This window comes from Eretmochelys imbricata, chromosome 10, assembly GCF_965152235.1.
Source record: "Eretmochelys imbricata isolate rEreImb1 chromosome 10, rEreImb1.hap1, whole genome shotgun sequence".
In the NCBI taxonomy this organism is placed as follows: Eukaryota; Metazoa; Chordata; order Testudines; family Cheloniidae; genus Eretmochelys; species Eretmochelys imbricata.
The window spans coordinates 42,731,551-42,747,013 of record NC_135581.1 but is presented as its reverse complement, the minus strand read 5'-3'; the positions used below and the strand labels follow the sequence as shown (position 1 = coordinate 42,747,013).

General features: G+C 42.1%; 1 protein-coding gene across 10 annotated transcripts in view; it reads left to right on the top strand.

The window, feature by feature from the left end:
• Nucleotides 1-15,463, top strand: part of BBS4 (Bardet-Biedl syndrome 4) — a 100,132-nt gene that overhangs the window by 30,583 nt on the left and 54,086 nt on the right. For 2 of the 10 annotated variants that reach the window (XM_077829217.1, XM_077829214.1), the window contains exon 1: nt 4,790-5,431. The exons of 5 other annotated variants lie outside the window; for them this stretch is intronic. Coding sequence is in view for 3 of the 5 variants with exons in the window: in XM_077829213.1 (XP_077685339.1) it covers nt 5,959 (1 nt within the window). In the remaining 2 variants the exon portion in view is untranslated. Of the gene's footprint in view, nt 1-4,789; nt 5,960-15,463 lie in introns of those variants that run through there. 3 more of the 10 variants (XM_077829212.1, XM_077829213.1, XM_077829211.1) reach the window with 3 other exon arrangements.

The following is a 15,463-nucleotide window of genomic DNA, read 5'->3' as shown; positions in this document are numbered from 1 at the left end:
AGACACCTTAAACTATAGGCACTGCTGCCAAACCTCACTGTTACACATTCTTTTTTTTACATTTAGCAAAGCAAGTATAGTTTACTGGGGATTATTTACATATCAGATGTGACTTTCAAAGAAGTCATTATTGAATGACCACACCTCTTCTTTCTTTGTATTTTCTTCAATATTTCTTTTATCATAACTGGAAAATGGCTTAATGGCGTTAGCTCGGTCCACCACACAAAAAAGACCTTTCAGCAGAGACCCAGCACAGAAGAATTCAGGCCAAAGGATGAATCTTTCCGAAAGGGAACAGAGAATTAGACTGGACACTTCTGCAACACTGATCAAATCCAGTACTCCGGCTAGTATAAATAATAAGCCGGTTATGCCCATTACAATAGTAATATCTATTCAGGGTTACAGGTGTTTCTTTCAAGAGGGAGATAGTCTACATGGTAATCATCTATTGATATTAATGTCCAAAACTGCACCACTTAGACCTTACTGCTGATCTCATTGCACAGCCTGTGCTGCTTCCGTTATCACACAAAGCTGCCCTTTTCACAGTAAGTGTCTCACTGTAAGGTGGTAGTAAAGACTGCCAGCTTTGAACAGGCAAGGTGTCTCCCTTTGCTGGTGTGGTTCCATATGGTGATCTCCATTTCAAACCACTCTTCAAGCAGGATTTTATGACCAATGAGTTTTGGAATCAGTATTGGAAAAATAATCCTGAAAAGGAATATGCAGCTCCTTGGGACAGTGCTTAGCTGTCCATTTCCATCTCTCTACCTGTGATTTACAGACCATGCAGATTTTATTCCCCACCAATTTGTCCTCTCTTCTTTCACTCTCCCATTTTCTTTGTCAAAAAACACTACACTTTTTCTCACATTGCCTCCCATAATCCACAGCTCATCAAACTGTTGACTCAGGTTCCCTTCTCCACCTCCATCTTGGATCCTCTCCAATCTGCCTATCACCCTTTCTACTCTGTTGAAACTGCTCTCATCTAAATTTCTTATAACTCCTTCCTGGCCACATCACAGGGCCTCTTCTCTATCCTCATCCTTGACCTCTCTGCTGCTTTCAGCACTATTGATCATACCTTCCTTCTTGCTAGCTTGTTCTGCTTTGACTTCTCTGCTGCTTTCCTTTCCTGGTTCTCTCCTTGCATAGCTATACCTTCAGTGTCTTTATAGAATAGGCGCTGTTCTCCTCTTCCACTTTCCATAGGGATGTGACAGGGTTGTCATTGTCCTTCTTTGGGCGATCGCATCTCACAACTGCAGCTAGTGACTCAGAAATCTCCCGTTCACTCTTCACCTATCTCTCTTTAGCCAGTCCTGGATCTCATCTTATTTCTCCGACATCTCCTCGTGAATGTCACATCACCAAATTAAACTAAACATGGTGTGACGTTGCACTCCATATGTTTTATGGAAATATGCTAATGAGTGTGAATATAACGTAACTGGAATATGCTTTATGCAAAAAGGTCTCTCGTAAGGTGTCATTACAAAGCTTATAATCTACTGAGTATGTTCATCCTATTTGTATGAATGTATCATTCTTGTATCTGAAACTAGGAACATAAAGTATACCTCTGGGGTCCTATTGTAATTATGCAAAGTGTGGGCCATTAATGGTTGTTTGGAAGCTTGATGGCTCCCATTGATTAGGACAATTGGTTGTAAATGGTCTGTTTACTTGCAAACCTTCGTGGGTGCATGCGGTCTCACAGGACATGTGACCATGTCACGTGATACTGGAATCCATCTTAAACCTGATGCTTTTCCATTTAGAAGGGGTGGTGGGTACCCAGAGAGACGAAAGATTTCCGCCTTGTACCAAAGCTATAAAAAGGGGTGGAACAGAACAAAGGGGGCTGCAGTCATGAGAAAAGCCTAGTTTCCACCAAAGATGTCTGTTAACAAGGACTGTACCAGGGGAAAGGATTGGGCCCAGACTAGGAAGGAGTCTAGTCTATGAAAGAAGCTTATCGGAACATCTCTGAGGGTGAGATTTTACATTAAGAAACTGTTTACAGGTATTAGGCTTAGACTTGCAAGTTTTTGCTTTATTTTGCTTGGTGACTTTTGTTGTTCTGTCTGTTATTACTTGAAACCACTTAAATCCTACTTTGTATACTTAATAAAATCACTTTTGTTTATTAATTAACTCAGAGTAAGTGATTAATACCTGGGGAAGCAAACAGCTGTGCATATCTCTCTATCAATGTTATAGAGGGCAGATAATTTATGAGTTTACCTTGTATAAGCTTTATACACAGTAAAACAGATTTATTTGGGGTTAGGATCCCATTGGGAGCTGGGTGTCTGGGTGCTGGAGATAGGTGACCTGCTGAGCAGTTTTTGCTTAAAGTCTGCAGCTTTGGGCTTGTGGCCCAGACCTGGGTCTGTGTTGCAGCAGACTAGCGTGTCTGGCTCAACAAGGCAGAGTTCTGGAGTCCCAAGCTGGCAGGGAAAATGGGCTCAGAGGTAAATTCAGCACATAGGTGACAGTCCCAAGAGGGTCCCTGTGACCAAATCCATCACACATGGCCATCCTGAACTCCTTATTTTTTCCTCCAAATCTCTCCCCATCCCTCTTTCTCTAACACTACTGACAACACCACCACCATCCTCCTGTCACTGAACCCCACAACCAGGAAGCCATTTTTGACTGCTCCCTCCCTCACAACCAGACTGTGTCTAAATCCTGCCATTTTTGCTTCACAGCATCTCTAATATCTGACTTTTCCTCTCTGTTCAGACAGTCAAAGCTTTCTTCCAAGCCCTATTAAACCTTCCATATGGATAACTGCAACCTCCTCCTCTCTGGTCTCCCTAACACCAGTTAGCCCCCACTTCAGTCCATTCAAACCACAGCTGCCAAGATCATCCTCCTTGCTCAGTGCTCTGGCAATGTCAACCAACTCTTAAACTATCTCTTCTAACTTCACCACCACCACCACATCAAGCTTCTTGTTCTTACCATCAGTACCCAGTGTAACTCCACCCCTCTTTGCTTACCTGAGCCTGTCTTTTTTTGTATCTCTCTTCAGACCTCCACTTTGCCAGTGATGCTGATCTTGTTGCCCCGTTCATCCATTTCTCCCACAGCCACCTTCTGTGTCTTGTACTCTACCCCCATGCATGGAATACTCTGTCTGAGTTAATGCACCAGGCAACTTACCCTCTGATAATTCAAAACCCTCCTCAAGAACCTTTTCTGCTGGGAAACCTACAATAAATAAGCCAGCTAATAATCGATGTGTTGGAGGGCAATTGGGATAGTTTATGCAAGTAAATACAAAAATAATGATGCGTCCATTGCAGAGGTGTTAACAGGCCATTCTACCTTGATCAGTCCCTTACAGTATGTGCCAGCTACATATGCTACACAATCTGTTCCACCTTGCATTTTGCTGTGATACTGTGAGTTCCTTTCCCAGACATGAAGAAGAGCTCTGTGTAGCTCGAAAGTCTGTCTTTCACCAACAAAAGTTGATACAATAAAAGTTATCTCATCCGTCTTGTCTCTCTAATATCCTGGGACCAACATGGTTACAACTACACAGCATCCAATCACCTTCTGTCCATTCTACATGCATATTTCATCTCCTTCCCTCCACCTTTGTCCAGTTATTTTGTCTTTAAGAGTCTAAGCTCTTTGAGATAGGTACTGTGTCTTTTTTTATGTCTCAGAAAACACATAGCATAGTATAGGTACTATCACAGTCTAAGGCTAAGGTTACACTAGAGTGTATGGCTGCACAGCTGTAAGCTCTCTGTGTAGCTGCTCTCCTATTAATTACTTCAGCCCACACGAGCAGTGATAGCTGTGTTGGTGGGAGAAGCTCTCCTGCTGACATAGCACTATCCACACTGGTGTTTAAATCGGCATAAATTATGTTGCTCAAGGGGTAGCTAGTTCACACCCCTGAACAACATAACTTATTTCAACTTAAACTGTAGTACAGCCATAGCCTAAGGAAATAATAAAGAAAAGACATAAGTAAGATATACTTTGATGCTTGGTAACATTAAAAGTACCATCACCTTGTATTTATTCTTAATGAAATAAATAGAACCTGAGTACTCAGCAGTGACCCCTCTTCTCTGTCCAATTTAGGAGTACCATTGACCAAAAGGGAAGCCCAACGGGAGCTCCACCCATTTCTTGGCTAGCAAGATGGTGAGCATGAGACAGGATCTGAGGATAGAATTCTTTAAATAGGAGGAGATGTTTTCAAGGCTGAGCTCAGGATTTAGAGGACCCTCAAGAATGGTGGGAGCTAACTGTCATGGTAAAGACCGTTCTCCTTCCAGATGAACTTGACATTTAAAAAAAAATGCCAGTGCTTGTTTTAGATTCTTATTTTTCTTACTGATAATGCTCAAGTTCATTGTTTCTGTGTTACGAATGCAGCTCCCTGCACTGCAGTTTTGTTGTTTATCTCATTGGCTCGGGCAGGGAAACAGAATTATGAGCTCAGGTTCTGGCAGGAAAGTGAAAAAGCAAATACTTTTCAAATTTTTTATTTTAAGATGCATATGTTTGTAATTTAGTTTCACCCATGTTAATGTTTTTGAATCTGAAATAGTATTTTGTATTGTAATACACAGGGAAGTGCATGTGTGCCACTGACTTTTGTTGAATGATATCAGAACTTGTCCAGCCCTATGCTGCTAACATAGTGGAGATTCTTCAGTAACTCCAATGGTTCTATTTTCACTGAGTTCTAATGTTGTGAATTTCCAAATGGCTGTGGCAACTGTGAAGGGCTAGGTGGCCAAAGGTTTTTTATTTTCAGATCATCCCTATCCCTCTTTAATGGGTGAAATGTAAGCAGTATTTGTTGCCAAAATGTTCCTTTTAAAATAATCAATGGAGCTATTTGCAAATTACAAATAAAAACACTTTTATTTGGAGTAAATCAGAGTTGTAATTGTCTTAGATGAGCCACAGACTATTTAACTTTGGGCTAATATCTTGTTAGTTATGAAAAGTAGCCTAACAATAGAAATTCTGCAATTTTTTCCTTTAGCTTACTGAGGGAGTCTGAAGATATTATTTTACAGCAACAGAAAGCTCTTGTATTTAACTATGGCTTATTTTCCACTAGGGGGAGGTGTAGAGTCAGGAATGTTTGCTTTTTGTTTAAAACTGTTTTTTTTAATTATTTTTTAGTTTCATTCCAGTTTTCTGTGTAAAGTGTAGCTATTAATATATGATAGTGAGATCACAGCTCTGAAATATGGCTTTCTTGCCAGCATCAAAATTGCGTATGACAAGTTTTATTAACCCCATCTGACTGTAAATAACTAAACACCATACAGGTTTATTGTTTGATTTAAAGCTGCTCTGGCTTCAGTTTGCAAAATAGAAAGAAGGGGGACGTGAACAAAGAGAGGATGGCTACAGGTCAAGGAGCAGAAAGGTTTAAAAGAGATTTCTCGTCTTTTCATGTGTATGCAATTGTATAGGCATTGTGTGTGTAATTTTATATGCAAATATACTCACTGTGTGGTGTGCAGTATCTAAAATGTCCTGTTTAGTGTTTTTATATTTTGAGATATTTTTCTGATCGCATTAATGAGTTTCTGAAGACCGTGTGCCCTTAATTATGAGGTCCTCAACCCCCAAAGGTTTCAGAGTAACAGCCGTGTTAGTCTGTATTTGCAAAAAGAAAAGGATTACTTGTGGCACCTTAGAGACTAACCAATTTATTTGAGCATAAGCTTTCGTGAGCTACAGCTCACTTCCGATGAAGGTGCCACAAGAACCCCCAAAGATGGGTCTGTGTATATCATGGGCTGTGTTTTTGTATTGGTTTTCTTTTAAAGCTTTTACTGTATTGTTATAGCCTGATTATAAACCTTTGGGAGAGAAGCTGAATCTCTGAGTTAAGTCCATCTGCTTACCTGCCCAGCAAGGGATTCCCAAAACATTCACCACCTGCAAAGCAGTAGGTTTGTTTCTAAATCTAAAAATCTCAGTATTAGAGTTAAAGAATATTTTCTATCCACCGTCTGTACTTTACTGATGAGAAAGAAATCCATTGGATGTTTTGAGGAGTTCATTGTATCTCTTTGATTTTGTGCCTTATTATTTTGTTATGTTAAAGTTCTTTAAAAGATCCTTGTTACCATTATTACCACTATTATAAAATTGTATTATAATTCACTGCACTGGCAGATTTGGAAGATGAAGCAAGAAGGAGAAATGCACAGATGTTTGCAACCCTCTTTCCCTCCAGGATTTAAATAAACATGGCAATGAAAGCAAGAGGCTTGAATCTGGAATGTTATTAACAGTCCTGCCCAGTACTTAACCATCCCCTAACTACATGACAATTCTGAAAAAAATGTAAGCTGCAGTTGTCTTGCTCCAGTAGATTAAGAAATTACAATCATTGCTATAAGGCATTAGAGCATCTCTCGAATTTCAGAATGCTTATGGAATTACTGCAACATTCCAAACTTAGTTTAAAATAATTAATGTTCTAAATGAGCATGTATAGGATTTCTTTCCCCACCATGTTTGATCCCTGGAGGGGGTATCTGTATAAATGGAAGCTTTTAAATTGGTCAATATGACACAAACACTGGATTATGGCATCTCTTTTTATTACTGACTTGTAATATGTCAACATCACCACTACACTAGTTCCCCACCGCCCTTTGTGGGCAGTGTCAACAGAGAGACCACAAGCTTAATGGGCCACAATGACTGAACTCCTGTGCCATCCCTGAGCTGGTCCATCCACTCAACTCTGGAGATGGTCAGATCAAGGTATAGCACTTACCTTTTTAACAGAGCCTTCCCATACCATCAATGCTCCAATTCATTTAAAAAACCCTACACAAAGTTTGCCCTAAAGGAGCAGAGAGAGAAAACCACCTCTTTGTTCAGGTTTTTGTTATTAATTTTGTGCAGCACTTGGCTACCATGGTGACAAGTGGTATATAAAAGCTACAGATAACTCTTAAGGTCAGCTTGGATTCTTGTTCACCTCGCTACAAGTGGCATTAATTTTAACCCCTGCAGTAAAGTCTGGACCAAATGGGTGATGGAGACTGAATTTTCCTTTCTCTGCTAATATTTGCTGCAGAAGTGGTTTGAGGCATGTTGGTGCAAGGCAGTATGTGAAAAGCTTTTATTGTCACGATCCATTGTGTAAATCCCCAATAGGTACACGGAGGTCTTCAGGTTCAAGAACTGTCAGGCCAGCACCTTCCACCAGCACTAATTTTTGCCACCCTTTGATTTTTAATTTTTGCCCCTTAGAGTAATGTGACTTCTGTTACTACTTTGATATCTCAACATAGCCTCCATGGACTTCTATTGATATCACAATGTACTCTCCATGCACTTGCCCATACACTGGCATGAGTTCATTGTAAAGTCAGTTGGCAGCTAGGATTTTAGAAATAAAAAAAATCTCTGACAAAAGAACTATTTAGTACATTCAGGGTGCAATCTTGGCCCCACTGAAGTCAGTGGCAAAACTCCATTGACATCAATGGGGCTAGAATTTCAAGCTAAAATACACTGGAGACAAATTCATCCTTATTATAATCCCATTAATTTAAAAAAAAAAAAGTAGTTAAAGAGGGATGGACTTGGCCAATTATGTCCATTTCTCTTAATTTTAAAAACACCTAAAAGCCCATGCTCCTACTAGGGATTGATTGCATGATTTATTTTAAAATGTAGCCTTTTTAGTTAGAACTTGGCAAAAAGCAGTTGAATCCATTTCCAAATTCAATGTTTCCTATTCTCTCTAATAGTACAACAGATCCATCGTTTTCAATTATTTTTTCTCTTGCTAAAAAAAAAAATTTTGGTACCAAAGTATATACCCAATGTTAGCCCATCTCGATTTATCCAAGATCTCTAATGGAGTTGCCAAGTTTCATTCCATTACAGAGATGCTATTAGAGACAGTACAGTAAGTAATGTACAGAGGGCTTTAATTTCAAGGTAGAGTCACATGCACAAACCCACCCTTAAATGAGAGGATTCAAAAATTTAATGAAGTGGTTTTATTTTTGAATTTCTTCTGGCTACTGGCCTAGTTTATTGCAATAAGTAGTTAAATCAGAAGCTGAGAGAAACTCAGGTACAATCCCCTGTTGATGATGGCTGGAAGTGAGCGTACTAAGACTGCTGCTCATTATAAATAAATTGGATGGCTTCCCTGTTATCTTGTCCTCCTCCTCATTTATCTTCACCGGCTGTGTCTCTTCATACGTCTAGATTGTAAGCTTTAGGGAAAGGATGATCTTTTCTTTATATGTGTGTACCATGTCCCGCACAATGGGGCTCTGATTAGGGTCTCTGGGTGCTACTGCATACAAATAATACATTTAATAAGGAATCCTGATTCTGAAATGAAATTCTTCTCCTCTGTTTGTACTGTCTCTCTGTCTCTTCCCAGTGTCCACGTTCTGGGATTTTATGAGATTTTGGGTTTTGGTCCCCATCTTTTAACATGTCCTCTGTGTGGTGGTTCTCTCTTCCTCTTTACCCTATCTCCTTGTGACTCCTGTTTACTTGCCTCTTGTCATGGTTGGTGGCCTTCCTCCCAGTTTCACCTCAATCCACTAAAGCTTGGCTTTTAAAGCTCATTTGCGGGGGAAGGTGAAATGGAGCAGGGCTCAAAGTAACTCAAATAAACAGAGGTGCTAGGAGAGATGAGCATAGTGAATGGGGCCATGACTCTGCCCCAGTTCAGTTCTTCAGCTAGTGAGGCCAGCAGCTGAGAGCCTGGGTGCAGGAGGCATCTGTGAATCTCTTCTCCACCCCAAAAGGAATGTCTGGCCATCCATTGATCAAAGCTCTGAGCTGGAGCAATGCTAAGGTCCCCCACTCGGCTGGCACAACTGAGAAAATGTAGGGACAAATGAAAAGTCAATTTGAAGGCCTGTGTACTTTAGCCATGTTCACAGTATAAAGGCAGTTCTTTTTGGCACCTGGCATCCTCTTCTTCTAGAGAATGATTGCTGCTCTTGGAATCATTTCTTCTGATATCTCATTCCCTGTATTTGGGCCTTTCAAGATATTTCTAACACTCCAGTGGCTTCATAAGCCTTTAATTAAAATTGAAGAATGCTGTTTAATGGCTTGTGTATATATATATGCTGCAATTACACAATATGAAGAATCACAAATTAATTAATTTCATGTGGATGTTTTCACAGAAGGTATGAATTCTGAGTTTCAGTCCTTGGAGAAAAATCTATAATAGGGCAAGCAAAATAAAGAGAGATGACAGTGCTGCAAAGACACACAGTCCTGGACATCTTATACTGTTCTGTCTGTGTTTTCCACTATAATTAGTTCCTTAAAGAGGCACTGTCAGAAAGAAAAATCACATAGGTGGAAGTGGGATGTGCAATCAATCACTGGCCACCAGGAAAGCAGTGAGTCTGGACGGATTCCCCTTTGGATTCCATCAAACCACATTGGAGAATCTGGCATTTGTGTTGACTGAAGTATTCAAGCATACATTGATGCCAAACTCGCTGCCTGATTCGCTGAATGAGACTTGCACTATTGTAATCCCATAAGAGAGAAGATTAGGGTGAAAGTCACAGAGCAGTCTCCCTCCTTAACACAGAGGTAAAAATTCAGGCCAACTCTGACCTGAGTCTTGGACAAACTGCTTCACAAATAAGTCTGTTTTATGTCTGGCTGGAATGGTGTAGAACCTGCATGAGTAGCTTGATAAATGTACTCCACTGAACCTGGCAAGGGCCCAGCCACATTCAATAGTGTCTGTCAGTGCTGAGAATACCATGAGATCAAGTCAAGTGAGAGTATATGTTTTGGTCTCTAATTAGGATGGGATTCCAAATATATAGTATGCCATGTAGAGGTCTTCAATGTGCTGCTATAATAAATAGTTCCAGATCATCTTTTTTCAAACTCATTAGAGGGTTGAGACATGGTGCCCTCATGCATCTCTGCTCTTTGACCTCTCACTGCAACCCCCAGGGGTTGGTCTGGTCAAACCGTGCTTTTTAGGCTATTACAAAGTCTCTGTATGTGAGATGACACACTGCTGTTGCTTGCCAGCCCAGCTCTCTCTAGTTCAGATGTTCTGTGGTAATCATCAATATAGAAAAATACCTGGCTATTGAACCAGTAGTCCTTGAGGCATAGAAGAAACAATTGCTGTATGCCCTTTCTTTGTAGTTAGGGACACTGAAACAGTTAGGAATTCATGTCCTTTTCTCTTGTATCTGTAAATTATCTCCCTTTCCTTCAGAAAATGCCCACTGACCCCTTGCACTGGAAAGATCTCTGTTAGCTGTAAACATGAATATAATCAAGATAGTTACTCTTCCTTGTTTTATCTATCGTACTACTATGCTCTTTATCAAAATATCTTTTTTGAGAAAATTAGCTCTCTTATCTGTTTGGAAAGGTGGGAAACCTAACTTAAAGTGGTCTGTCTTTTGTGGCCTTGGAGAGATGGGAGGACTAGAATGCTTTAATTTTAAACTGTATTACTAGGCTTTCTTGCTCAGTGCAGTACAACACTAGCAAAGTATATTACAGTTTTGACTATGGCTGAAATATTGATGATCCATATCAGTCTAATATGTATAGGGATTTAGAACTGGGTAGTGGCCAATTTACTACACTTTTTGTGATTTACAATATCTTAGTTTATAACCTTGCCAACAATGTCCTATAAGGAGAAAGTTTTGTTGGACTATTGCAGCCTAGGTAACTTGCACATGAAGGACATTATAGAACTGTAGGCACCCTGCATAACTGAAGAGGATTGCAAAGTGACAGCTGTATCCTGCCAGACCTCCTGATGAATCTACAACTTTGAACAAATCAAGAACTATTTAAGCAAGAACCTTAACTCTGCCGTTGTAGCAACCCAAAGGAGAAGAAAAAGGAAACACTTCAAAACTTAGGCTCATCTAATCTGGTACCACAAATGCTAAAATGCCTTAAACATAATTAAGGATATGATTTAACATGGCGGTCACAGAAATAATACATTCTGTGACTTTACCGGACCTCTGTGACTTTTTGGCTTCAGTTATCAGTGGCTGTGCGCCTGCATGGCTACGCCCAGGGCTTGAGTTGGGGCTGTGCACGGCTGCGCTAGAGCTGCAGCTGTGCACCTGCAACTGGAGCTGGGGCTGTGTGCCCGTGGCTGGGGCTGGAACCAGGGCTGTGCGCCCCTGCAGCTGGGGCTTGGGCTGTCAGTTCCCCCATCCCCCATGACAGGACTTGGGCTGTCAGTCCCCCCTCCCACCATGGGGCTTCATGGAATCATAGAATATCAGGGTTGGAAGGGACGTCAGGAGGTCATCTAGTCCAACCCCCTACTCAAAGCAGGACCAATCCCCAACTAAATCATCCCAGCCAGGGCTTTGTCAAGCCTGACCTTAAAAAAACTCTAAGAAAGGAGATTCCACTACCTCCCCAGGTAACCTATTCCAGTGCTTCACCACCCTCCTAGTGAAAAAGTTTTTCCTAATATCCAACCTAAACCTCCCCCACTGCAACTTGAGACCATTACTCCTTGTTCTGTCATCTGCTACCACTGAGAACAGTCTAGATCCATCCTCTTTGGAACTACCTTTCAGGCAGTTGAAAGCAGCTGTCAAATCCCCCCTCATTCTTCTCTTCTGCAGACTAAATAATCCCAGTTCCCTCAGCCTCTCCTCATATGTCATATGCTCCAACCCCCTAATCATTTTTGTTGCCCTCCACTGGACTCTTTCCAATTTTTCCACATCCTTCTTGTAGTGTGGGGCCCCAAACTGGACTTGGTACTCCAGATGAGGCCTCACCAATGTCGAATAGAGGGGAATGATCACGTCCCTCGATCTGCTGGCAATGCTCCTACTTGTACAGCCCAAAATTCCATTACCCTTCTTGGCAAGAAGGGCACGCTGTTGACTCATATCCAGCTTCTTGTCCACTGTAACACCTAGGTCCTTTTCTGCAGAACTGCTGCCTAGCCACTCGGTCTCTAGTCTGTAGCAGCACATGGGATTCTTCCGTCCTAAGTGCAGTACTCTGCACTTGTCCTTCTTGAACCTCATCAGATTTCTTTTGGCCCAATCCTCTAATTTGCCTAGGTCCCTCTGTATCCTATCCTATCCCTACCCTCCAGCATATCTACCACTCCTCCCAGTTTAGTGTCATCTGCAAACTTGCTGAGGGTGCAATCCACGCCATCCTCCAGATCATTAATGTCAAGTATCAGTGGGTAGCTGTGTTAATCTGTATCCACAAAAACAAGGAGTCCAGTGGCACCTTAAAGACTAACAGATTTATTTGAGCATAAGCTTTCGTGGGTAAAAACCCCACTTATTCAGATGCATGGAGTGAAATTACAGATGCAGGCATAAATATACTAACACATGAAGAGAAGGGAGTTACCGTCCAGTAGGAGGAGTCCACGCAGAATTCTTCTTGTAGTGTTGGTAGGTCTCCAGTTTTGAGAGCTCATTCTTGATCTTCTGTCTGTGATACAGGGTGCTGATCAGATGGTTCCTCAGTTTCCTTGAGAGTGTGTGGAACAGTCTCTCACTATAGTCGGTGTAGTATGACGATTGCAATGGATTTTTTACTTTCAGTCCATTTGGTATGATGTCCATCTGTTTGTACTTGGAGAGGAAGATGATGTTTGTCTGTATCTGTGCGAGTTTTTTGTTGAGATTGATGGATTTCCATGCCATACAGCTAAATTTAGTGCCTTGCATGGTGTCAAGTATCAGGGGGTAGCCGTGTTACTGTATCGAGGGACATACTCTCATACAAAACCAATCTTCCACACAAACTTCCACATGGCTGGACTTTACAAAAACGACACAAGCCATTTACAATACACACTCACTTCTCTACAGAGGAAAAAGGACAGTAAACTATCTAAACTCCTACATGCCACACAGGGCTACAACAGTGGTACCCTCAACTCACCTAACAATATTGTTAATCTATCCAACCACACACTTAGCCCGGCGGAAGAGTCTGTCCTATCTCAGGGACTCTCTTTCTGCCCCACCACCCCCATGAACATGATACAGTTCTGCGGTGATGTGGAAGCCTTTCGTCGTCTCCAACTTAAGGAATATTTTCAACACACCATTGAACAGTGCACTGACCCACAGGAACCCTCCTACCAACACTACAAGAAGAAGAATTCTGTGTGGACTCCTCCTGACAGTCAAAATGACAGACTGGACTTCTACACAGAGTGCTTCCGCAGATGTGCACTGGCTGAAATTGTGAACAAACAGCATCACTTGCCCCATAACCTCAGTCATATAGAACGCAACGCCATCCACAGCCTCAAAAACAACTCTGACATTATAATCAAAGGGACTGACAAAGGAGGTGCTGTAGTCATAATGAACAGGTTGGATTATGAACAGGAGGCTGCCAGGCAACTCTCCAGCTTCACATTCTACAGGCCACTATCCTCTGACCCCACTGAGGCATACCAAAAGAAACTACACCATCTGCTCAAGAAAATCCCTACTACAGCACGGGAACAAATCTACGTGGACACACTCCCAGAGCCCCGAACAGGGGTATTCTATCTGCTACCCAAGATCCATAAACCTGGAAACCCTGGAAGCCCCATCATCTCAGGCATCGGCACACTTACACCAGGATTATCTGGCTATTTGGACTCTCTCCTCAGACTGTATGGTACCAGCACTCCTAGCTGTCTTCAAGACACCACCGACTTTCTGAGGAAACTACAATGCATTGGTGATCTTCCTGAAAACACCATCCTGGCCACCATGGATGTAGAAGCTCTTTATGCCAATATTCCACATGAGGATGGACTACAAGCTGTCAAGAACAGTATTCCTGATGAGGCCATGGCACACCTGGTGGCTGAGCTTTGTGACTTTGTCCTCATCCACAACCATTTCAGATTTGGGGACAACTTACACCTTCAAGTCAGTGGCGCTGCTATGGGTACCCGCATGGCTCCACAGTATGCCAACATTTTTATGGCTGACTTAGAAAAACGCTTCCTCAGCTCTCGTCCCCTAGTGCCCCTCCTCTACTTGCACTACATTGATGACATCTTCAACATATGGACTCACGGAAAGGAGGCCCTTGAAGAATTCCACCTGGATTTCAACAATTTCCACCCCACCATCAACCTCAGCCTGGACCAGTCCACACAAGAGATCCACTTCCTGGACACTATAGTGCAAATAAGTGATGGTCACATAAACACCACCCTATACCGGAAACCTACTGACCGCTATACTTACCAACATGCCTCCAGCTTCCATCCAGGACATATCACACGATCCATTGTCTACAGCCAAGCCCTAAGATACAACCGCATTTGCTCCAATCCCTCAGACGGAGACAAACACCTCTAAGATCTTTATCAAGCATTCTTAAAACTACAGTATGCACTTGGGGAAGTGAGGAAACAGATTGACAGAGCGAGAAGGGTACCCAGAAATCACCTGCTACAGGACACGCCAACAAGGAAAATAACAGAACACCACTGGCCATCACGTACAGCTCCCATCTAAAACTTCTCCAGCACATTATCAACGATCTACAACCTATCCTGGAAAACAATCCCTCACTGACCCAGACCTTGGGTGGCAGGCCAGTCCTCGCTTACAGACAGCCCTCCAACCTGAACAACTATACACCACACCACACCACAGAAACACTAACCCAGGAACCAATCCCTGTAGCAAACCTCGTTGCCTACTCTGTCCCCATGTCTACTCTAGCGACACCATCAGAGGACCCAGCCACATCAGCCACACCATGAGGGGCTCATTCACCTGCACGTCTACTAATGTTATGTATGCCGTCATGTGCCAGCAATGCCCCTCTGCCATGTACATTGGCCAAACCGGACAGTCCTTACGTAAAAGAATAAATGGACACAAATCAGACATCAGGAATGGTAACATACAAAAGCCAGTAGGAAAACACTTCAGTCTTCCTGGACATTCTATAACAGATTTAAAAGTAGCTATACTTGAACAAAAAAACTTCAGAAACAGACTTCAAAGAGAAACAGCAGAACGAAAATTCATTTGCAAATTTAACACCATTAATTTGGGCTTGAATAGGGACTGGGAGTGGCTGTCTCATTACAAAAGAAGCTTTGCCTCTCCTGGAATTGACACCTTCTCATCTGTTATTGGGAGTGGACTACATCCACCCTGATCGAATTGGCCTGTCAACACTGGTTCTCCACTTGTGGGGTAACTCCCTTCTCTTCATATGTCAGTATATTTATGCCTGCATCTGTAATTTTCACTCCATGCATCTGAAGAAATGGGGTTTTTACCCACAAAAGCTTATGCTCAAATAAATCTGTTAGTCTTTAAGGTGCCACCAGGCTCCTTTTCGTTTTTGCAGATCATTAATGAAGATATTGAACAAAACTGGCCCCAGGACCAACCCTTGGGGCACTCTGCTTGATACCGGC